General features: G+C 36.4%; 1 protein-coding gene across 4 annotated transcripts in view; it reads left to right on the forward strand.

The window, feature by feature from the left end:
* The window catches only part of UBR3 (ubiquitin protein ligase E3 component n-recognin 3), a 102285-nt gene that overhangs the window by 46309 nt on the left and 30136 nt on the right, over positions 1-25840 (forward strand). For 3 of the 4 annotated variants that reach the window (XM_071562891.1, XM_071562893.1, XM_071562895.1), the window contains 9 exons: positions 524-697; positions 2344-2804; positions 6071-6159; positions 13590-13739; positions 14248-14381; positions 17263-17373; positions 18849-19061; positions 19842-19978; positions 25312-25397. In XM_071562891.1, coding sequence (XP_071418992.1) covers positions 524-697; positions 2344-2804; positions 6071-6159; positions 13590-13739; positions 14248-14381; positions 17263-17373; positions 18849-19061; positions 19842-19978; positions 25312-25397 — 1555 coding nt within the window. The remainder of the gene's footprint in view (positions 1-523; positions 698-2343; positions 2805-6070; positions 6160-13589; positions 13740-14247; positions 14382-17262; positions 17374-18848; positions 19062-19841; positions 19979-25311; positions 25398-25840) is intronic. The other variant, XM_071562892.1, reaches the window with a different exon arrangement.

Here is a 25840-nt window from a genome sequence, read left to right on the forward strand (position 1 = left end):
TTGGTAAAGGTCTCCATCTTCTAAAATACATGAATTAGCAGGAATTTTAACTCAGCTTTTGATGAGAATTTGTATATAGAGCCATTTTTGTGATTACAGATTCCCTTATGTTATCAGACTTCCCTATTTTTCTGTTTAACATTGCTTTTATGACTAAGGATTTGCCACATCTTTTTTCAGAGACTGACTTCTGTATAGGTCTGATTTTTTGTATTAATTTTAAATTCTATGGCTTTAGTTTATTCTCCATAGCTCCTTTTATTTCTGCTAGCTACTACTACTGTATTTGATTATATTCAAATCAAGTATTTAAATTTGTGTTTGTGAGCCCTGCGGTCCCTATGGTTGGCATCAGTCATTGTAATGTTTAAGAGGTCTGTTAGCTGTGTTGAGGTACATAGTGTTCAATGTACTGTTCCTATCTCATGGAGGGGTGATGGCCTCTGTAACACAGTCTTAAAAGCAACACAAATTATTTTAATACGTAAGAGAAAGTATACTTGAGTTTTTAAAATTGTTTTAGGAATCTGCAGGTGGACAAGAGCGTTGCCACGATAGTTGGTTCCCAGGTAGCAATTTGGTTTCTAACATGCGCCACTTCATCAACTATGTCCGAGTCAGAGTGCCAGAAACTGCCCCAGAGGTGAAGAGGGAACCGCCTGCAAGTACGAGTTCTGATGGTTTGGCTTTATCACAAGTGAGTATATACAAATACTAGTCCTTTCCCCAGAGTAGTTTAAGTTATTTGCCTTTCTGCCTTTTTTGTTAGGATTTTTGTTACATTTTTATGAATTTCTTAGGATATTCTTTTTCCTTTGGTAATTTTTCATAAGTGTACTAATAGCAGAAACAGAAGTTATTTCAAATGATACTTCTTTCCAAAATGATACATTTAATGACTTTTTTTGTCCTCAATCTACCAGAGTTCAAGGCGGAAGAGCCTCCAGAGAGAGGTAGATCTGTGTGCAGTTTGTTCTCCTAAACAATTAACTAGCAACGTGGCTTTAACTGTACTCATCTTAACATTCAGTGGAATCTTCTAATTTTCCTGAATTTCCTTTAAATTCATATTGAAAGAACTCATGCTATTTTCATGTTCTTGATGGCAATCTTAGATGGTAGACTTTTAAGCAACATAAGGCCCTTATACTTTTAATGCGTATTTTGAAATAAAAGCTTTCTATTGAATAAAAAATGTCATTGATAGCTTATTGCTTGAGCTTTGTGTTTAGGCCTGCTTTGTCTTGCCAAGATATTACTAACATTCAATAATGTAAAATAGTCTTAGCTTTCTTGAATGTGAGTTTAACCTTACATTGAAAGTGCATTTGAAATTATTAGTAGCAGGTTCTTGTTGTTGTGAAAACAAATGAATATGTGATTGGTGGGATCCTGAAGGATTCATAGCCAGTCAGTCATACAGTCTCTGTGTGAGGATTGACTGTATGCCAGATGTAGTGAAGTACAATGTGTATTTCTTTTGCATGTTAATGTCAGAAAAATAGGCAAAATCCAAAGCATGGAGATGTCATGAAATAGGTGAAAACATAAAGAGGGTAGGTGAGATGATTGTCAGAATTCCATTTTTATATTTGATATCTGAAGTATTTGATATCTCTTAACTGCTCAGCCTTTTGAGAAGGATAGAGTAAGATCTTAGTGTTCTGAATTTCATGTTCAAAACATCGAAGAAATGTCTTTCTGGTATGGATTCAGTATATGTATCCTTAATTTAGTACTGAAAGCAAGAGTAGGATAAGATGGAGAGATCTGAAGGGACTGTGCCATTAATGCAGCTGCATCATACATTCATGTGCCCTGAACAGCAAGTCCTGCTTGCCAGTAGAGGTGTGTGGCTTCTGGATCTCAGCCAGTACATCCACACAACATGGGGAATGCCCATGGAGGGGTGTGCACTTACCTGTGCTCACCTGTGTGGCATTAAGAGTTGTGTTGTGGAACAGTGCTTAGTAGTCTTGAATAAAGACATTTAAATGATATAAATATCCTGAAATTATTGCCATTCTAGAAAAACTAAGGAAATACTACTTGGAGCACCGAATTGTAAGTTAGAGTATGACAAAACCAGTTGCTAGTTGTTTTGGTATGGATATTTTCATTTTGTGCTTGGCTTTTTATGCAGCTGCGTGTAACAGACTTGTATAAAAATATGATATGCAATCACAGTATCTTGCGGTCTTATTTTTCAGTACATTTTGGGAAGGGAGAAGAATTTCTGAGTTTCATGCATTTCCTTCTAGCTTAAAATATTTCCTAAGGTTTTATAAATATATGTTGTTTATACTTGTATTTTTGCAAATTGATCATGATTTTCTTCCCAAGAACTCGGGGACAGCTCAGGTGTTCAGTTTGGTCGCAGAACGAAGAAAGAAATTTCAGGAGATCATCAATCGCAACACCAGTGAGGCAAATCAGGTGGTTCGGCCCAAAACATCCATGAAATGGTCTGCCCCTGGTGCGACCCCACAGCTCACCACAGCCATTCTAGAGGTCAAGGAAAGCATACTGTCCTTGCTGATTAAACTGCACCACAAACTCTCAGGAAAACAGAACTCTTACTATCCTCCGTGGCTGGATGATGTGGATGTTTTAATCCACCCCGAAATTCCGAGATACTCTCACGGTGATGGAATGACAGCAGTAGAAAGAATTTTACTGAAGGCTGCTGTACAGAGCAGGTTGAATAAACGTATAATTGAAGAGATATGCAGGAAAGTGACTCCTCCTGTGCCACCAAAAAAGATCAGTTCTGCAGAGAAGAAAACTTTGGATAAAGAAGAAAGGTAACTTCAGTAACAAAGTAAAGGGGCAGTAGGACAGTGTGTGTTGTGCATGTATTGATTGATCTGTCTCTAGGTTTTTGCATGAATTACATATTAGTAAGTCTTAATTCTACAGTTCTGTTTATCCATTTTGAATATGTATGATTGACATGGGTACTGGAGTGGAATCTGCACCTTGTACTTTAGATCTTTAAATTACAAAACTTTCATAATGATTTCCTTTGCTATACATGCCCACCCTTCATATATACAAAGATGTAGAATTAACATTGTGTTGAGGTTAAGCCGCAAAAGCTGAGTTAGAATTTTTATTTGTATTGTCTGTTCATTCACATGCCCACATCACACCATGAGTAGTTTGGGTTTTTGTTTACTATATGTGGTTTTTATTATTCTATCTTTTTTGCTTGTCTGACCCATTCAATTTTAAAAGTAAGTTTTAAATTTTTTTACAGTTCTTATTTTTAAAAAAGAACTATAGAACTATAAAAAAGAATATGTTTTCTTACTGTGTGGCCTGAAAAACTGCAAACCAGATGTTTCTCTTGGGCTGAAATGTTTTTGGGAGAAAACTCTGACAGTTTTGGGATTGAGGTTGGGGCATAATGAGTCCTCAGAGCCCCCAGAATATGAGCAGTATTGAAACTGGACACAGACAGCCTGCTTCTCTTTTGTTGTCAGCAAATCTTGTATTGGCATGAGAGTCGTGTGGAAGAGGATCAGGTAGTTCAAATGGCTGGAGGACAGCAGCTAGAGCTGAGAAGTAGACATGAAAACTGGGATTGGCAGGGGCAGTGTTGAAACTGGGACTGGAAGGAGAAACCTTACACCTTGTGGTCGATGTACTAGTGAGCAAAGGGAAGATGGCAGGTCAAGTGAGTAGCTGATGTGAGAGGACTCCAGCTGGCACGTGGGGATGTTTATTACAGAAGAACTGGGTTGTCAGGACAGAAATACTCAGAGGAAAGTAGCAAATGAAAAAAAACATTAGTGAAAATCTCAGGAGGGGAAAATGAGGTCTTGAGAGTCAGTAGGAGAAGGAAAGTGTGAACACGAATGGAAATGTCTGGAGGGCATGAGTAAGACAGAGACTGACATTTGGGAGATGTAATAGAATCAGCTGGAAAGAAGACTTGTCTGGAGTGGGGCGGTGGGAAGGGACTGGCAGCTGGTCAGTGCAAAAGTCTGAAATGTGGTATTTGAAGCAAGAGAATGGGGGACAGTGATAGAAGGCTGGGGCATAGAGAGTGGGGAGTTCAGGTCAGATTACTTAGCACGTTGGCTAAAGGAGAGACAGAGCACAGGCTGGAATGGGCAAGAAGGCAGCTGAGTGCTTGTTTGTGCAGTATTTTGAATGGTTTATGTAACCAGACTATATCAGTATGGACCTAGAAATCTGGGTAGAAACATGCAGTCATCTAACTCAGTTGGTTTCTGCATTACATTTATTTATCCTGCTATTTTTATTTGTTTGAAAATAATTTTTCATTAAATTCCTTCAGGTATGTCCAGGACTTACACTGTACTTGAAAATTACAGATAACAAAAAAATTAAAGAGAGATTTAATATATTTATATGTTACATACTTTACAAAATAGAATTATTTTTTTCTTGCTAGAGTTTAGTTAATAGTTTAATTTTCAACATCCTTTGTAATAGTTCAGTAAATGAGAGAAGTAGTCTGGGTTTAGCTGGTAAAATTGCCTATCAGAGAAAGACAGAAAGAATGGCTGCTTTAGATAAAACACAGCTACATTTTGGAGACCCAATCAGTATTGTGGTACTCAATAGTGCTAGATTTATGTACAGGAGAAGCACAGGAATTGATGAAAGGGGTAAGGTGATTTCTTTTCTCTATATATAAAGGATGTGATATTTTCAAGGGTCTGTTGGAGGCACTTTAAGTTTTCAGCTGTTTCAGAGGCTAACGTAATGATGAAAAATAAATGTTTTGTGTTCTTTGTTGTTCTGAGTGATTATTGTCTTCTTCCCAAATTTATAGTGGTATTGGTGGACCCATGAAGTTTATTAACAAACAATATGACAACTAAAATGACTAAACTCATGGACTAAAATTGTTTATATAGTCAGGCTGCAGTTTTTGCTTTTCTGATTATTTTAATTTCCCCTCCAAATCCAATTTTGTGTCAGTGAAGACAGAACAAACTATGCACGATAAATGATGACCCTTTTTGGTTATTTCAACATACAATGACAAACTTGTCATCTCTCAGGCAATGAATTGTTTCCATAGAAACTGAAATACAGCACTAGTGAGTTTGATCTGCTTGCAGTATTTTTTCAATTGCAGTGTCATATTCCCATGGGCCATCATGGAAAATTACTGAACTGTACTGAATCTGTCAGAGTTTGTTTACGTCTTCTTATTAAAGGCATCTATTTACAGTCACTCTGCTTTTAGTCAAGGTGTGTATTGAGAAATTTCCAGGGAGAAATAAATAAAACCAGGTCTAATGAATGCCCTGGTCTCATCCTCAGAATAATGAATCTTAGTGTTATAAATAGAAGTTATTTTGAGAAATGGTGACTGTATAATGGAACAGATAAATGGGCAGTGATATTTGGGGCTTTAAAATACCTTTAAGAAAACAAGTTAAAAGCTTTGACTTGCAAGACAGGCCACCTCAGGATAACAGGTTACAGTGTAAGAGCTGCTTTGGGCCTGTGTGTGCCTGTTCTGTGCCAGGACACTGATAATCAGACTACTCACCCATCAGTATGAGATGCAAAATGGTGTTTTAGTTACCTGACTTACCTCTGAGCAGGGGAAGACATCCCCTGTGAATGCTGATGCCCAGACATGCAGCTGTGCTGGAGCTCCCTCACTGCACTGGGGAGAGGCTGCACAAACCCCCCAGCCTGGGCTCTGCAGGGCTGTGCGTGGTCCATGTAGGGAGCAGCTGGGGCTTTTGTTGGGTTTTCCCACTCCATTCTGTCATTTCATCTGCTTGTCAACTCTTGCCAAAGTAGTAAGGAGAATGAGTGAGTGTGGTTCTCTTTCTCTTTTTACATCCCTCAATATTCCTCTACCTGCAGTGGGTATTTATGTAGGGAGTTAAATAGCTGATCATATAAGCTTGTACAGGTCACTAATAATACAGTTTAAGTAGACACATAGACAAGGATAAGTCTCTGATGTCTTCCACTTGTACATCCAGCGATAAACTTGTACATCCACTTGTACATCCAGTGATAAACAATAGACACTTTTTTTTTCCCTCTTCTTCCTCCTTCTTTCACTCAGACGACAGAAGGCTAGAGAAAGGCAGCAGAAATTGTTGGCTGAATTTGCCTCAAGGCAGAAAAGCTTCATGGAAACTGCCATGGATGTTGGTAAGTTTTTGTGTGGTTGACTACTTGTTTTTTTTTCTTTTGCCCCATCTTAATATTAAGGTTTTTACTCAGTTTAAAAAACGAAGACATACACACAAAACTCCCCAAACCATCGGCCACCCCAGCCAAACAGAAAACCCTCCCCTCAGATTCTACTTGTGTGTCCACTTGTTACTAAATACTTTTTAAGAGACTTAAATTTATGTTTTCTAGGACTGATACTACTGAATACATGTGCTAAAGACAAGATTAAATCTGAAGGACATACATCTATTTCCATTTTTAATTAGTACTCAGTGGATGAAATGATTAAATACATGTGAGGTGTTTTAAAGTATTTACCTTTAATATAAGATGTCCTAAAGTTAGTTTATCTTTTAAAGATTGTGTTTTCTTTAATAATAAAATTTAAGAATCTTTCTTTATAGAGCCTCAAATTTTAATTGGTTAAAAGCTCTGCATTTAAAATATATTTATAGATTTAAGGAATGCATTATTTTCAGATCACTTCAGTTGCTCTAAGGGATTAACATTGTATTTCATTTCATGTACAGGCTTTTACAGCAGAATCAGCTCTTGGTTTTCTTAAGAATCTGCTGTGTAGAAGCACATAATCCTGATTAGCCTGTATTTAACTGAGGAATGGAAAATATTTTAGTTATCTGGGTTACTTCATTGCAAATTAGCACTTCTGAAAGATAAGAAAAAGCAGGAATCTTCCCCCATCTGCCTCCCCTTAATCGAGTATGATCTGCTGTGTAGTTTTGATCTGAGCTTAAGCATTGGTTACAAATATTTTGCCAACTGTATTTGCTGAAAAAGTCTGGCTTTTAAAATTTTTAACTTCAGTTCATAGTTTGCTGAGATTTATTCATTCATAGTTGTTAAGGTCTTGGATAGAGCAGTCATGGATGGGGCTGTGAGCAGCCTGGTCTGGTGGAAGGTGTCCCTGCCCCTGGCAGGGGCTTGAAAACAACCTGACCTCTGAAGTCCCTTCCTACCCTATGTGTTGCATGAAATAAATCACTGTATCTGCAGTGTTGTGTTTGAAGGGTGTGCAATACACTAATTTTCATCTGTGAACTTTGTATTGTAAGTCATCCTCACTGAATGGGTAGCTATTTCTTTTTATCCTGTTGATTGAAATAAGGAAGAAGGGAAGAACAACTTTGCAGTTCTACGTATTAAAAATAAAATCTCTATATAGTCATGACTAATTGAAAGTAACTTGGAAACTTTGATCCTGCAATTACCTATATTTTGAATTCTTCATATTGCAACTTTAAAGTTGATATGTTTTATATATTAAATCAGATGAATCTCTCTATATATATGTCAGTAGCTATATTTGCATATATATAATTATGCATAAATAATTTCATGCATGAGTTTTATAAGCTATGTTTAAGATAACTGCTTTGATTTGTGGATCAGTCGTATTAGTTAAATCTCTAAATTACAAATTATTTATGTGGAGGACTAGGAATATTTAGCTTTTACTTAATATTAAAAAGAACCCTTAATTTCTCTGCCAGGCAGACCTGGGCCTTTGGGTTTATGGCTGTGCATTAACAAGTTCTCAGGCATGCAACAGTTTAAATCGTTCACATGTTACAGCAAATTATTGTAAAAGTTGCAGATACTATTGTTAGCTAATTTTAAAACACAAGACATGGTAAGAATTCTGAAACTAGTCTTTCTGGAGTGATTCAATGTAAAAGTACTATAAGTAATTCATAGGTTTACTTCAGCACAGCTGAAGTAGCTGTTTGAAAACAAAAAAAATCTTTTCATACTGCTATCACTTGGTTAAAATAAATTCCCTTCTCTCATATTCGAACTGTTACTTGTTGCTTTTATTACAGATTGAAGTTCAGGAGTAGATTTATTTCTTCATTTTGATAATTTGTTGTAACAGTAATGACACTGCCAAATGCAGGGATGGGGAGGCCTCAGCTCTCCCTCACTTCATCAGTGCTTCAGGTGGTGTCAGTTGGGCAAACCATTATCATTATCATCATCATCATCTTCATCTTTTAAAACTTTATCTATGAAAAGTAGATGTGATTCAGTGGTAAAATGTGAGAACTACAGTAATTGGTTTTAGATATAGCATTTAAAAATTTCAGAATACCTTCCTATCGATATGTAGAAGACTGAAAATACCATGAAAAGAAACATGTTGAGAAGGTGATAGGAGTAATGGAGAATAGCCAAAGCTTAAAGATTATGTTATTAAAACCCTATAAACCTAATACCTGCCAAAGTGTTTGTTAAAGTGCAGAGCCACTGGAGGTATTTCTCTATGATTGTTGGGATGCTGCAATGAAACATGGCTTAAAAGGAAGTTACCCAATTATGTGTTAATCATTCAGTATTAGCTGTGTCTCATTTGACCAGCAGAATTAATTTATTTGAATTGAAATGTGCAAATTCATCTGAGATTCAGAAAATAAACGTTGACATTTTCTTTCTCATATTGACTGTTTAAAAAACATTCCAATTATGTAGCACTTTCTATTTGTGCCCCCCACTACTTTCTATTTATATTCTGTGGCATCTGCAGAATTGCATTGCCATTCAAGCTTGCCTGGAAGTAATTAGGTGAAATTTAGAAACAGTTATGTTAATGAACTAGGATAGAACAGAATTCAGTGTGCCATCTTTAGCTGTTTGACTGCAGGATAATTAAAAAAAAAGAAAAATAACCCAAGAAACATCATTCTAAGAACAGCAGATAGAGCTGTTGAAATACCTGCTAAGACTCTCTAGAGAGTCAAAAATGTGTTGCAACAGTTTCAGCTCTTTCCAGTCTTCTGGTTATGGCTGCTTTGATGTATTTGAGGGCACTTTCTCAGTGTGAGACTGTGGTTTGTCTTGTGATGTGGAACTCTGTGCAAGAGATTTTGGAGACTTTACTACCTCCAGGCAGGACTTGGATAAGAACAAAAATAAATCACTGTTCAGGTTAATAGTAGCCTTTTAACAAATTACAGTGGTATTTGCAAAGATCTGTTTATCTCCATTTTATAAACACAAAATATTATAATCCATTCCAGGCAAGCTGCTGAACTACTTAATCAAATGCATCATAGTGAAAATTTGTAAATTTGTTAATTATAAATATGCAGATACTGCTCATTTCTTCAAAAGTTTTGTTACCTCTGAAGTGCCCAGTGTGACGTTTAAATTTATTTTAATGCCTCTTGATAAGTATGCAGATGGTATTTTGTGTCTTTCTTATGATGTGTGTTTTAGCAGGATGTCATTTTGTCCTTCCAGCAAACGTTCCTTAGCTTGAGTTAAAAAGAAGTGCAGAGTGTTAATGCAAGGTGACATACATTTCCTAACACTCAATCTTCTGAACCCAGATAGAAAAATAAATTAGGTACTGATCTCTTGAGAATATATATGCTGGGTCAGGGCAAAGAATATTAGCATACTAATGGTTGCTTTGATGCCAGGGGGCTGCTTTGACACACTGTTACAGCAGAACAAATGTTGAGTGCAGTGGTGGAGATTGTGAACCATATTTACTGTGTTTACAAAGCCCTTTCGGTTCTGGGGTTTGCTGGGTAGGGGCAGGAGCAGAATGTATCTCTGACTCTGGAGAGTAACATGAAAAAGAATTCAGGCAGCAATGCAATAAAACAGTGTGCTAGATTTTAGCTGGGTGGTCAGTGTTTGTTACGAAGTAGGAAATTACAGGTTTTTGTAACTTTGTCTTTTACTTCTGTTGGTGTAAAACCGAACAAAGAGCTAAATAATTAACGTTTTAAGAAAAACTCTTGGGAATACTAGTGTTTGGGTCTACCATGGATTTCTGTCACAGTTTAAATATTTTCATCCTCCTTCACTCTTTTTAGGTTCATATTTTTTCAGATTTCTGAAATAATTCACAAGGACAAAGAAAAGCTCCAGAACCACTGTAAGGGGCTGAGGTGTATTACCACGTCAGACAAATGTCATGAGAGGAACATGGTGAATTGTTACCAATATTGTGTTTATTACCTTGTATTTTCCATTTGCTCCTTCTTCACACACATTGACATCAGTAGGACAAGGCTCTGTGAAATCAGGTTAAATCTTTGGAGGGTCAGAGCTTTGAACTGTGAGCATCACTGCGTGGCTAAGAGGCACTTGCTGTCCCGTGGGAGTGCTGCCTGGCTGGTAAAGCTGTGCTTCAGCCTGGCAGCCAAGGCCACCTTGGTCCCTTCTGCTCTCCTGGTGCCACTGCCTGCTTCCTGAATCTTCAGAGTGACCAGATCTCTTGGTTTGGGTGCCAGTGGTTTTCATGCAGAACAAAACTGCAGGCTCCTACAAAACCTGTTGGAAAGGTGAAGGACTATCATACCTTAAGTATCTTAGCAGATGGCTGGCAAAGGATACTTTGGTATTCAGTAAGGCAGCACTGTTCTGGGACATAACACAAAAGGCTGTTGTTCAAAGAAATATCTTCCTAGTGTCAGAAAAAAATGTTGGGTGGTGTTTTGCATCAGTAGTAGCAAAATAAGGGAGTAATAGATTATCCTTAACCTTCTAGTTGCAACTGATGTTGTTTCGTTAATGTGGCAGTTCTTGGGCGTGATTCAGGTGTGGGTTTGGGCCAAAATAGTGGCCTTTTATGTTATACTGGAATCAGTGTTTCACTATAAAAGCTCTTCATCAATATAACAGGACATTTAATGGAATAATAATTTTTATTAATTTGTCTTTTTCTAATTGAATCTTGGGAGCTAGGAGATGTTAGCACATGCTTTAAAAATTGCCAAGAACCTGTATATTCTAAATCAGTTACATTAATCAAAGGCTCCACAAGTTTCTGTGGAAAACACACATTTCTGTGCTTTGTTTATATGAAATGGAGAAAAAAACCCCCAAACAACAAACCAAACTCAAGAGGTGTGGAGCTACAGATTTCTGGGGATTTTAAGCTTCCGTATGACTACTACTGCAGTGAAATGCAGTTTAGTTTGGCTATTTCCTATAAGAAATAGGAAATATATAATTCAAAGTGAAGTGTAACAGAGAAATGCAAATTACTTTATTTTCACAAGTGCCAATGCATAAATGAAATATTTTAGAAGGAGGTTCATGAGAAAGACTTCCTCATTTTCAACAGTATTTTGAGTTGAAATGTGTCCTTGTCAGTCTGTAGATCGTGTATCTAGTGGGGCAGGATCAGTTGCTTCCACAGGACCTTCACAGAAGCAAAACTCGGGAAGGCAAGGAAGACAAGATTGAGATCATTGCTATATGTGTAGCTTGCTTTCATTTCTTCTGTGCTGCCACTGGTAATTTTCAAACCAGGAACTGCTGCCAAAATGTACCCTTTCAGACAAAGCACAGCCTGAGTCTTGCCTTCCAAAGAAGCTAACAACCAGTTAAAGTGAGTACTTGAGGTTTATCACAGTCCATTCAAAGAGAATTGAGGGGGTTTTGTTTCGTTGCAGTTTTTTGGGTAGGCTTAAATTATTTGAGATTTTAATTTTTAATTTCTAGACATTTTGCCTTTGTTTTCTTTCACTAGCTCTAGTGGAAATTATTTTATTAGTAAGTCTTCCTTGGTGCTAGAAGCTTAATTTCATTGAAATGTTATTGTTTGCCAAAGTAGCCTACCATTAGAGCTAAGTTATGAAGGAAGCAGGCATTTGATCATGATCATGGATCCAAAATTAGATTAGTCTGATTTTTATGTGCCTATTACACATAGGCAATGGAGGTATGGATTGTATATTCTGAATTGCTTCGAAACAACTTTTAAATACTAAGTTCTGTACTTTTCCCCTTCACATTAAAAATATGCAACCTATGATGAATGAATGTTATTTTGTAAATTAAATATTGATGGATTTTGATGCCTTCCATTGAATTCTTGAAAATCAGATTGACACACTGTATTCTTTTTCTACACTTCTGAAAAATATTGAATGGATGCATATTTTTCTAGTGTATTGACCATATTCTAGAAAAAATGGAATAAGAAGGCTGAAACTCTAGTCATTCTCGTGCTGTGCTTTTCATAACTATGAGGTGATGTTAAATATAAAAAACAGCATTAGTGTTTATTTCCTCCCTTCTGTGCTACAGTTTTGCTTCTAGGTTTTCTATAGGTTTTGCAGTTGATGCGTTGTGTTTTTTCTTTTATTGTACATCTGGTTGCCACTAGATGGTGATAGACGTGTGTACAATATTAACAACTGCATGTCAGTGAAGATTGGGGTTCGTTTTCATGTGACCCTCAATAACGGTCTGGAAAATCAATAGTTACTAAAACAGTGTAATTTTGAGTCTGCCCTGTGAGCGAGAATTTTGCATGTAGTTTTCTATAGCAGAGAGATACATTGCCTGGCACCCAGCACACCTCTCCTTAGGGCAGCACCTCCTGTGCTGAACTCATCATGGATCTTCAGAAGACAACAGTTCTCCTGAAAGCAATTCTGCATGAGGACTGTTGCTGTACTCAACTGTTTGGGGTTCTCTGTCCAGCGCCTTAGCCTACTTAATCAGGGATATAAAGAGCATGGTTGAAGGTAGTGCTTTCTTTGGAAAAATTGCATTTAGGAAAGGAACAAAGAACCCTGATACTCTAGGTGAAGAGCCTGTCAGTATGTGTTCCTGAGCAGTCAGGAGAGGATGATTTAGTCCTAAGGTGCTTTTCTTTGAAGCCAATAAAAAATTCTTACTTTGTAACATCACTTAAAATTGCTCGCCCCGGAACCAGCACCGCCAACTGTCATGTGAACAAAGCGACGTCAAGTGCAGTGGCTTTGATACTTCAGATCTAGTGCTTAGCCTTGAACCTTTCTGTCTGTGCACCCATGAAGTAGTAATGTGAATCATCAGACAACCAGATTGCTGATATGTCTTGTATACAACTAAACCTGTGCTGCATTGGAGCTGATAACTTTCTTAATGCACATCAAATTCGTGATATGAAATGGGGACGGTTTTTAAAATAAAAACTCCCCATTTTAGTTGCGCATTTCATTCACCATAAAATTATTTCTATGGTCTCCAGGTTAACTTTTTCCTTCTAATTGTTTCAGTCAGTTACGAGCACATCAAGTTTTACTAGGGATTCGTATTCATTGCCCTTCATCTCTCTATGTTCTGTGTTTTCAATATAGTATCTAATGGAATAGAAGTTAGATCTCTGTTTTACAGAAGTTTTAAAGCAATCAAGTCTAATAGAAAACTTTAATGAAACATTTAATTCCTCAGGAAGTAATTTTGCATCTTGAAAAACAGAACTTCATTTTGTGGATGTCTTTGTTTGAAGTAGCAAGGTTAGTTTCAAATAATTGTCAAAGTTTTAGTTGTAGATAAACTAGAGAAATTATTTTGGAGTTTTTTCATCACTACCTCAGTGCAGATGCAGTTGGATTTGTTTGCCTCTGTTTAATATAAATTTTTGTGTTCTTGTGTAGAATCACCGGAAGCTGATATGGCCATGGAGGTGGCTACATCCGAGCAGCACATTTCTGAGGCAATATATGACTGTGTTATTTGTGGACAAAGCGGACCTTCTACTGAAGACAGACCTACAGGGCTAGTTGTACTATTACAAGCGTCCTCAGGTATGGATATGTGACTTGGAGAAAAAGTGTTTCTGCAGCTTCTAACGCGTGTGTCTAAATACTGTTGTGTCTCATGAAGCCTGGAAACACAGAAAATCTCCTGGTATTTTTGTGGATGGTCCTCTGTGAGGCATATATATAACTCTTAAGGATGTTGAGAAAACTTTTAAATGTGTGGGGAAAAAAGGCAAACAGTTTTAATTCCCTCCTAGGTCTTGTTAGCTTTTGCAAATGCAGCAGGAAAATCACTGAAACAGTAAATGAAAACAGCCATCAGTGTGCCTGTGTGTAGATAGGAGCATTTGTGTGTGTGTGTGTATCTATACACTTCCTGTGCAAGTGCAAGAGCACAACATTCAGTATTTAGTTTCTGTAATAATTTTTTACTTTTTAACATCAACAAAGCACATTGTAGCTACAAACCAGAATTACCTGGTGTTTTTTTCTTAATTGTTTGGCATATTGGTAGCCACTGCATCATTCCTTAGAGCTGCTTTTGTTCATACAGTGTTGGGGCAGTGCCGCAATAGCCCTGAGCCAAAGAGGCTGCCAACTACTGAGGAGGAGCAGATCTACCCTTGGGACACCTGTGCAGCACTGCACGACGTGAGGCTTTCAACTTTACAGCGCTACTTCAAAGATGTAAGTGTTTCATAGGAGCAACACCACCACATATGAAAAGTTTATGTAAAAAGATAAATGAAATTATAAATTAGAGTTCTTCTAGTTTCATTTCTACATTTAGTGAACACTCTTTCATGTTGCAGTCATTCTGAAGTGTTTATGTTTGATTGGGTCCTTACTTTTAAATAGTATCTGTCTGTCCCTATTTGTGTGTTCCAAGCAGAGTTTGCATTACTTCACAAAGCCAGATTACAGCTTTTTGTATTTGAGAGCCAGTTCTTGTTGCTTCACAGGATACGTTCAGTTGTAGACCTTTGTGGAAGTACTGCCTGTGACTTTCTTTCCTAGTGCCTAGATACCAGCTTTTAGGCATATCTAGATAAATAATCACTTTTAGAAGCCTAAATATTGGCTTTAAAGAGGAAAAGTGTGGCAGATTTTACTCTGAACATGATCTCTAGCATTTTCATAATGTCATCCACAGATGACTAAAATTTACCAACGGCAGCCAAGCTTGCTTATATAGATTAACATAGATAAAATTCATTATTGTTTTCGTGAAGTTTTAAAATTTGGGCAGTGTTTTCAGAAAAGCACTTTATTCTAAGGCAAATATACAGTTCCCTTGTGAGAAAGTGAAACTCTTTAAGGAGGTAAGCAGCAAAATATTTTTGAACAAAAGATTCTTTTAGTTCAGAAAGAATCTGTGCACAAGCTTTTCTTTTGACATTGACGATGTTGGTTTACCATTGCAAATCATTATCAGTGGTTTTTTCCTGCTGAAGTGATAAAAGACATTGAAGTAATACTGTATTGCTACATGGTTGCATTACACAAGTGGAAGGAGTTCCATGAAAAATGTTACCTAAAAACTTGAACTTGCTGAAGCGTGTGTTTCCCTTTCTGTGCAGTTATACTACAAACAGACTAGTCTGACGTACAGTGTAAGGCAGTGAGCAAATACATCCTGCATCCAGAAATTTCAGTCCTGACTCAAGCATTAGTTGAATTAGCTATTCTGGCTTTCAAGTTTCCAGGTCACTACTGTGCTAAAAAACAAGTCTCTGCATGAAAGAACTAATCCTTAAATTCCTTTTGACATAAAAATGGAAACATCTGTTAGTGTCTTGAGTGTCTTGTTCAGCTGAGCTAAGCAATAAGAAGTCCTTTAGTTTATCAACTGTGTCCTTCCCAGTAAGTGTCCTTTGTCCAACAAAAGCTTGCAATAGGCAAGTGAATAATTTCACTTAGATGTAAAAATTTTAACTTAGCTTATTCTGCTAGAAGAAAAAAGAAGTCAACAAAAAACGCCATTCAAAAGCTCCATGCTGTATACAGATCAGGTAAAACAGACCAGTTCTTTCCATAGAGGCTCCTTTTTGCACTTTCTTAGCTGAAATTTGATGCTTGCTGTCAGGGAGTGGAGTTCTTGCCCATTAAAGGAAAAATTACTGAAAGTGATTTTTTTAATATGGAGAGATATGACTAAGGATTTGGAAATAAAATTTTGTATACTGGATTGATAGGACTGTTTCCAGAATCACATAGTTTGGTACAGATGTGCTCTATCCCAAGACTATGGCTTGCTTTGGAATCTCTTTCTGAACTCAAGAGAAATAGAGTAAAGCCCTTCTGCTAAGACATTATGGTTGGTTTTGGGTTTTTTTTCCCCTTTTTACAACTGCTGCTAAGTAGCCTCATTAAATACATGCTCTCAGTAATGATTTTCCTGAATGAAGCATTTGTCCTACGTGGCTTATCCAGATGTATCATGTGACCTTAATAGTTCAGTCTGCTGAATCATGCAGAAACCAGCAGGGGAAAAAATTTCTAGTTTATGGCCTGAGAGGCTCATAGCACATCATGAATAATAGATTGAGGCAAGGTAAACAGGAACATATCTCGAAGTTAAAATTTTTGATTTTGTTTTGATTTGCTGTCCTTATGCAGGGAAAAAAAAAGATATGCTAGGAGATGCTTAGAAAATGGAACTGTCAGGGTTATTAATAGTATCATGATTTAAGACCATTTTAGGGTGAGTCTGGACTAAAAATTGTTTTCCAATTCTGATAGCCATAAATCTTTTTCTGTTCTTCTAGATGTATGACAAGAATGTGCATTTCAATCTGTGCATAAAATTTTTGAGAAATGAAGATACAATAATCAGACTGGCTATAGTTAGATATTCTGCCAGGGACTTTTCTAGAATTCCTTATCATAGGTGTGCCAGTGGTGACTATTTCTTCAGGTCATTGTTTTCTCTAAAAAGTTACGGTGTGGCAACTTTTTTAGACATGTGGGCTGTAAGTGCAGTCCTTGAAAAAGGCCAGTGTTTTCAAAACAATCCTAGTATAAAACTCATTTTACTAAATAAATACTTGTTCTCATTTCCTATTGTTGATGAATTATATATAATGTTGTTCAAGAAGTCATTAAAACCCCTAAGTGTTTACACGGAATTTTAAACCAGATTGGGGCTGAATTGTGTAACTGTGATCTTGTTATTTTGGTTACCTGCAAAACTGAATGAAAGGTACTGGAATAATATATTGCCCTTCTGTATGGGATAACTTCTGATCTTGGAACAGATGTTGAAGGTAGAGCTACCTGCATGCTGTGGGACAAGAGGTTCTTAAAAGAAATGGTTGTCTGAAGTGACAAAAATTGCAGAATTTTAACTGAACTGTTTGGCTCTTGGTTGCAAAGAGTAGTATAATGGCAGCCATGCAAGTTAGCATAAATTAGAAAATTAAATTTCCTTTATTTCCACAGCATGTTTTTAATTAGATAGCATGCAAATAAAAATCTGTGTATCTTTTAAATCTTAAGTAAGTTTGGGTAAATACTTATGTGGCTTTATATGTAATAATTTTTTGTTACTTTTTTTGCTTTGTTTTAGAGTTCCTGCCTGCAAGCAGTGTCAATAGGCTGGGAAGGAGGTGTTTATGTACAAACATGTGGTCACACTTTACACATAGATTGTCACAAATCTTACATGGAATCTTTACGGGTAAGTAAAACTAAAGATCATATTTTGGGTGTTTTGGATCTTAATTGTTCTTACTGAAATCAGTTGGGTTTATCATAGGAAAAATACTTGTGTCTCCAGGAATGGACAAGATGGTTTTACTGTGTTTTCAAGAACTACAGATACTAAATTGCATCTTTACATTATTAACAGAAGTACTTTATTTTCAGTTATTCTGATATATCAGAAAAAATACTTAATTAACCAGCATAATAAAATAAAGACTAAATGTTGACTTCTTATTGCATATGAAACTACTTTTTTATCCAGGATTACTGTATTGGTTATTTCTTTAATTTTTTTCTTTTTTTTCTTTTTTTTTAAAGTTTTGTTGATTTCATTTTCAGAAAATGTGTGAGCAATGCCTTCTATTTTTAGTATCAGCAGTGGTCATACTGTCAAACCTCTAGAGAAACTGGGAGCTGTACAGTCTTGACTGGATCTCATGAGAAATCGTTCTTTTCTATTAATTTAAATTTGCTTTCAGCAGTAATTGTGTCATCAGGATAAATATAAAATTATGTAACAATGAAACAAAATCTGGAGTTTTGTGGTAGTTTCACTTCACAGAATTTTGGAGAAATAATTTTTTGTATCAAATAAACCCTGAAGTCACTTTTCTGGTGGATTCTCTATTGCAGTAAACTTGTTATTCCACCTCATTGTGTTCTTGAAGATTTCTAGATTATCTAAGTGGGCTTCTGATCCTAGCATATTTTACTGCTTTCTAGGATTGCATAATAATTTTGACTATTAGTCAGCATTCTTAGGACTGAAATAATTTATACAGACTTGTGTTCATCTGGGTAAAACATTTATTTTTACATACGACAATCAGACATAACATCCATGTCTGTGAAAGCCTCAGCACTCTGGACTGATGGCGTGAAGTTGAAATTTACAGTCACTGTTTTCATTCCAGTTCTCCCACGAGTAGGAAACCATGGAGGCAACTCAGGAAGCTGCAGCAAGGTTGCTGCCAGTAATAGGAGCACTGGGGACGTGTCCTCGCTTGCCAAGCACATCCCGTGTTCAGTTTTTGATCCTTCATGTGATACAAGAAGTAATCTGGGGTTTTCTCACGCTGCCCTGCAATGGCCATTTGATTAGTTTTCCTTCAGCCTGTACTTGGAGTCTCAGACTTCATGGAGTTTGCTAGAAAGAAACAACACACATGAAATATTGAAAACACTCCATTAAGGTGTTTCTAGTTTATTATGGGGATATTGTTGACAATAAAGAGTACTTGAAAATTAGTTGAGTTGGAGGATTGTAAGATAGTCTCTAGTAGTTACGACCTTTGTCAGTAAAGTGAAGAACTGTTCTAATTATTCTTTCTTTACAGGTTTTTGGTTTTAGACTTAGATATATATTTTTTTAGCTATACATCTGGTATATCAAAGTAAAAAAATTGTTTTATTGCAAATTTCAGCTACATCTTCTTTATTTTCTTTTAGAATGACCAAGTCCTCCAGGGTTTTTCAGTGGACAAAGGAGAATTTACCTGTCCCCTCTGTAGGCAGTTTGCTAACAGTGTTCTTCCTTGTTACCCTGGAAACAACGTGGAGAGAAGCGTTTGGCAGAGTCACAGTAACAAGTGTATGCAAGATCTCGTGCAAGAGGTGGAAGATCTTCAAGAACAGCTGGGAACTTTCCCAGTAAGCATCAGTGTAAGGCAGAAAGATCCTTGTTAATTTGCCTCTAACTTTCAGTTTTGCATTATGTTGCATTTGTGACCTCTTAAAAACTTGGCAACCTGGGAAAGTTCATTCTTTTCTGATATCAAGAAATATCAAGAAATTTAGAGCCGTTACTGCATTACCTACTAAAAAATCAATTAAAAAGCTGTGACAAAGTCTGATTATTGTAATTTTTTATGGAATACACTTTTAGTTTTTTCCATAGTGATTTACATAGAATGAAGTCATATAATATAAAATTCATTTATAGTTTCTTTAGAATGTAAAAACAACAGTATTCTTGCAACTGGAAGATATTTAAACAATCTCTGTTAAGAACTTTTTAAGGTATGGATTATTTGTTTTACAGAAAGAGCAGTTTGCAGATGCTCATGTGCTACAAAGTTTCATAAGGTTCTCTGAAAGGCAAAATAAATTATATTAAATTTTGTTAGCCTTCCAATCTTGATGGAGATGCTCTGTGTTATTTTTGTGTGCTTTTACCGTGCAAATACACTTGAAAATAACACAAGCGGTGAGATTCTTGAACTTGAGATGGACCAAACAGTTACATTTCCATATTCAGAACAAATCAGAACAACTTTACAGAATATTTTAACACTTCTGTGAGACAGAATACTGGCTTTTAATGCATATTTTTTCATAATCTGCAAATGTGTTTTACAAATATGAAAGTGCTACACTTTACAGTCAGCTACTGCATTTCTTGAGGTTGAATTAACTAATCTTCTCTCGTATCTTTGTTCATAGTCTGAGACCAATCTCAGTAAAGAAATGGAATCGGTAATGAAAGATATAAAAAGTACCACACAGAAGAAGTATACAGATTATAGTAAGAGTCCTGGATCACCAGACAATGATTTCCTGTTTATGTATTCTGTAGCCAGGTGAGTATATTTTTCTTTTTATGTTTTTTTCTTTCACATTTCTCACTAATGTTTTTAGTCACCAGATAGTTTTCTTCTGTAAAAAAAAAAAGAAATCCTTTCCAAATAGTACTTTTCAAATATTTTGTACATCAAGGTTACTTTTTCTGGTCTTCATATGCAGGCACATGTAAAATGATGTGCTTCTCAGTTAATTCCTAGTATATGCAGCAGTGACACATAATCTGGAGAACAATGTGTGATATACTTGTTTGGTTTTCTTCTTCATTTGGGGTTTTGTTTTCTATAGATCAAAATTTTATGTTGAACTTCTTTTTTCTTCCTTCCTTTCTGAAATTGTCAAATCTCTTCTACCTTTCTTTAGCAGAATGAGATATATCACTGCCATGTTGCTAGTTTTTAAATTACAAGATGGTTTTAATTTCTTTGTGAAACATCAGTTTTATTTATTTAAATGGGAATCACAGAAGAATATTCTACATCAGGGAGCAAGAATCTCTCTTCATGTGAATAGACTTCTAGAAGAAGTGTTGGAACTGCCAGTGTTTTCTTGGTGATGTTTGATGTCATGGGCAGTTTCCAAGAAAATCAGACAGTCCCCCCTCCGTCTCTGCCATTAATGCTAAGATACTCTGAAGGGGTCATCTGTTCAGAGTTATTGAGGTGCAAGGTTTTCCTGGGAGAGGTTGAAATACTCATCAAGCAAATAATTTTCTAAACTGACTTGCGGAGGCCTTCAGGGAAGGTGCTGACTGCAGAGAAGCTGCAAGCGTACAAGAGAGACCATCCAGTGGCATTTCTCTATTGCAGTTTCATAAACTCAGATTGCTGAATGTCTTTAGTATATAAGCAGTGGAAATATTCAAGGCACGTTTCAGCAGGACTCTGGGTAATCAAATTTAAGGCTTAGCTTTTGACAGAAGGTTAGACCATCTAATCTCCAGAATTCTCTTCCAACCTAGGTTATTGTATAATTCTATTAAAAGAAATATCTATATTCTTCAAGAGTGTTTTCACTGATTGAGAAGAGCAATTAAATTTTGTTTATAGGAAGTTAAAAGATTAAACGAGTTTGATCAATAAAATTTTATACCCTTTCAAAAATACAAAGGATTCAAAATGAATGTTTTGCATATAAAAACATGATTATTTGTAACTGATGGTAAAAAAATGGTGTTACAGTGCATTTCTGGGTGTAATGTTACGTAAGTTTGAAAATGCTAGCTAAACATATTTTAAATGTATCTATATATTATTTTTATATTTACACCTGCAGCCCAAGATTTTTGTTTTTCTTCCTGGAGTTAAAAATACCTCAAACCAGAACAGCATTTCATTGCTGTTTTCAGTACTGGAGAGGGAAATTGTGGTTGACTGCCACGATTAGGATATGCCCCTTGTACTCACTGACCTCGCCTTGTTAGGTTTGGGTGGTGTCAGCAGGTTTTCATTTATCCGTGACTGGAGAATTTCAGGTGTTGGATCCAGCCTTCTGTATCATGACCAGGACTCAGAGGTTCACTGATGAGGGTGCCTGGCAGATCAGCTACAAAGTAGTTAATTTCTCTTGCCTTTCGATGCAGCAGTTCCGACTTACCTTTTTCTGCTGCTTGATAAATGCATAAGGACTACAGATTTAAAAAAAAATCAACTTTTAGAAAGATATTTTAATACAACTTTGCAGACTTTGTTCATGGAAATAAATATGTAAGTCAGCTGGTCATCTTCCAAAGTGAGAGTTTTCTTTGTGTGCTTTTAGTAGGTGTTGTTTAAGTATTCAAACAACAGATCATCCACAATTAAATTTACATGAAAAACATATACTGAAGTAACTTGCTTTCTGGAAGTTATTCCTGTGTTCTGAAGCAGTTAATTGGTTTTGGTCAGACCATCTACAGCTGTCACTCAGTTTTCCAGGTATTTAACATACAGATAAAGGGGTCAAGATGATAAGCAGACAATGTTTAAATAAGCATATGAATGCAATGATATTTTTATTGACTATATATATTTGCAAGTGAATTAAACACTCTTAATCTTCTTTTAAATCGTTTCCATTTTCAATGGGAAAGTGACATCATCTGCTGCCTTAAAAGATGCTGGTTTACAGATGGAGGCCAACTGTGGAGTGGATTTCTCCATGCTAGAATGGGAATACTGCTGGTGAAATGAGATGTAGCCAGTTGCTGCAGTTTATCCTTTCTGATTCAGGAAAATGGGAACTTACTTTTCTTTGTTTTAGCTTACCCTGTCAGATGTCACTGGTAGCAGAGAAAAGAAATAAAGAAAGAATTCTCTACCACCTAGTGGGAGGGATAGCCCCTGTCTCTTTTGCTAAGAAAAGGGGCATTCTGGGTCTTGGCATCCTGATTTGCCTGCACAGCTGGAAGAGTAGCTCCGTGGCTACCTCCTGCTGCAGTCTTACCTACAGTCTTAACTGGTTAAATTGGTGGCCTTTTCATATGCATCCCTCCTTGTCTTTGCTGGCAGTTTTGAGATGAGCGTAGTGTCACTCACAAATCACGTGTGCCCAGCTGTATTTTTAATAGTTCCACATTCATAGCATTCATGACTGTCATTTGTGGCATTAGCTTGGAGGACTGTTTCTGTATTGCATAGCAATAGATCTTGTGCTTTTCTTGGCTGTGCAAATCTGAGAGTCAGAGAAGATCCTGAATTGGAAGGGATCCATTTCTGTCAGCTATGTATAGACTAATATAACAGCCCTGTGTTCTTTCCTTCCAGTCTGTGTTTCAGTATCTGTGTTTTTTTCCATATCTATGTTGTGTTTGTAGAGTGAAATGGAAAAAATTATAGTGCTGAATCTGCTGCTTCTGTCATAACAGGAGGAGGAGATTCATCCAAATATGTTCCCTTTCTGGAAAGGGTATTGCATTTTTGCTTCCCCCTGCTCTGTCCTGGTATGAATTCTGAGAAATTCGCAATTGCCCTCCCCGCTTCCAGTATGTTCCTTTAATAAACGCCCACAAGAAGGGTTGAAGGAGGTCTCTTTTTAATCACGACAGCTGAGCAAAATCCATCTTCTTAGGTTTTTTTCTCTGAGTGAGGAAGATAAAGCCAGTGTTCTACAAAATTTGTTGCTGCAGTGAATGACACACAGATTTCCAGATAGGGGAAACAGTCACTCACATGGATTTTCTCTCTCCTCTTTCCTTCATGGTGAGAAGGCTCAGATAACAAAGGATGCTCTGTGTTCCATACTTCTATCAGATGCCCCCAGTTTTTCTTCATTACTTTCCTTCAGTAAAGGGCAGAGGGTACTCAGGTCCTCAAGGCAGAAAGGAGCTCAAATTAAGGAGGAGATACACTAGTCCCCTTCAAAAATGATTGGGGTCTGTACCTGATGTATTTTATGAAGGGTGAGTGTTAATTTTCACAGAAGATGCTTTCTCTACTGTGCACTTCTGTGCCAAAGTTCAGGTTGGTTTTGAGCGAGCTGTATTGAAGGAAAAGGTTAATACCTACATTTCCAAGAAAGCTGAGCTGTAAGGTGCTGTCTTGGAGAAGCTGGGGGCAGTGAAGAAGTGTGGGAGGTGAGTTGGTGATATGTGTGAATGGAGTATGTTTCCAGAAATAACTCTCCCTATATTCCTTATAGCAAAAAGTACTATATGTCATCTCATCTGTATCAACAAGAGTTTTTTTTCAGAATTATCCCTGAGGTTTGTTTTGAAAAATTGTATGTATTTCTTGGTGAAAAGAAAATTTTAAATTCTAGATCTAGAAAATTATTTTTAGATATTCAGGTAGTCTTTTTGATTTAAATCCTAAATATCTTGGTTTTAAATGGAAGATTACCATTTATTTGGTTCTACAAAATAGTTATCTAGAAGGTTTGTAGAAATAAAACATACTGGTTTCCTTTATATTCCCATGATAAACCAGCACATGCTGATCTACAGCTGCTGTTTTGTCCACTAATATGAAATCCCCATCCTGCTTCCTTGCTGGTAGATTTTTAGAAGTTCAGTGAGCACTGCAAATCGCCTGAAGAGTGGAAAATTCCCCTGTCACACAGATGCCCTTATCAGCAGCAACCAGATGGAGCTCTGAGCAGGCACATTATCAGTGTTAAATTGCCTTTTCTGAGCAGAGAGGATTAAAGCATTCCGTCAGAAATGGATGGCATAAGCTGCAAACTTAGGGATAGTAATATTCAGAAATGTTGCTATTTTAAAAACATATGAAAGTATCTTAACAAACACTGCATATCAAAAGTGTCTTATTCTTTCAAGTTGATAGAGCTGAAATTCTTAAAAAATAATTTGTTTTTAATAAAGTAGTCATCCCATAGTTTCTTTTTAAATGTGTGTGTGGGTGTGTGTTCTTGGCTTAGATAGATTACGTGCCCAAAATTCTAGAAGAGATTTTAATATTTATTGAGTTACATTATATTGAACCTAAAAGGGTTTGATTTTTTTTTCGTTAGAGGACAAAATATGTTTAGAATGAGCTCTGCAGTTTGGAATGAATTAGCAAAATAACATTTCAAAATAATAGAATTATATTCCTTTTTTTTTAATTGAAGAAAAGCATGTTGACTTACTAAAACAAGCTGTCAGAGAATATAACATAAATTGTTTGCTCCAAGTCTTGGGGATAAAAGATAATGCAGTATTGAAGCATCCAATTCCAAAATTAAAGAGTTAACAAATTTGGCCTAAACGATTGGGGCCCAAGTATCAGAGTACAATAATATCAAGAAAGAAAGCATCAGTGTGGCGTGCAGAGATTTAGTGACACAACTCCTGTTTCATAATAATGAGCTGCAGTGAATACCAGTGTTCCATTCAGAATTAACCCCAAGGCTTTTATGAACTGACTTTTCTGTAAAGGTCAGTGCTGTCATGATAATTTAGTCTGTATTCATACCTGGTTAGTTGATGCCGTATCCATTGTACTGTATTGTTTGTGTAAAGCAAAACAAAAGCCCAGCCAGTCAAGAGTACACTTTTTGTATCTGGTTGACTGAGATTTACCCAATCTGTGTATTGGCTTTCAGATTAGCACATAAATTCCCTTATTATCAAGGAGCTGTGTGTGCATACAGAAAAAAGCCTCGGAATTTACATTTTTGTAATTCTTCAGTCACAGCTCAATACAGTACTGTCTTAATAAAGTACTTAAAATCACATATGGCAATATCTTCATAAAGTTGCTTTTATTCTGAGCTGTATTTTGGCAGTGTGTCATGCTAAAGGTTAGTTCATGGTATTCTTTTATTTAGTGTATGCCAGGAGTTTGTCGGGACTCACTCGTGTCTGTAGAGGCTTGAATAATGCTGTTCATTCAACACTTACATTTTTCTGCAGAACAAACTTGGAACTTGAACTGGTCCATCGAGGAGGAAATTTGTGTTCAGGAGGTGCAAGCACAGCTGGGAAAAGATCATGTTTAAGTAAGTTTCATGTCATTAAATGCAGTATAAATTATTAGAATATTGAATAAAAATGTCTAGTTCTTTCTAACATTTTCTAAATTATGTCAACTTTTTCCTTTCAAAACCTTTTTTTTTTGCCACAAGTAGTCTTGGTTTTTTTGTTTCTGTTTGAGAAATCTGAAAACTCATTTACACAAATTATTCTCTAGAGCTGTTCATGCCTCATGAATATAATCTATTTAGAAATCAGTTGTCATATTAGCCATGTAATATTTTGTAATATATTCACATTTTATAAGTAAAACTAGAAGTATTCTAAGGGTCAAGCAGGAAAGCTTTGTTTCACTCCGGCTGTTGCTGTGAATAGTAAAGGAATTTGTTTTTCTGAATGCTGGTACAGCTCATGACTTGATCTTATCCTTGGAAATATGCAGCTGCCATGTCCTGTGTCTTTAATTTGC

The sequence above is a fragment of the Pithys albifrons genome, chromosome 8 (genome assembly GCF_047495875.1).
Source record: "Pithys albifrons albifrons isolate INPA30051 chromosome 8, PitAlb_v1, whole genome shotgun sequence".
Lineage (NCBI taxonomy): Eukaryota > Metazoa > Chordata > Aves > Passeriformes > Thamnophilidae > Pithys > Pithys albifrons.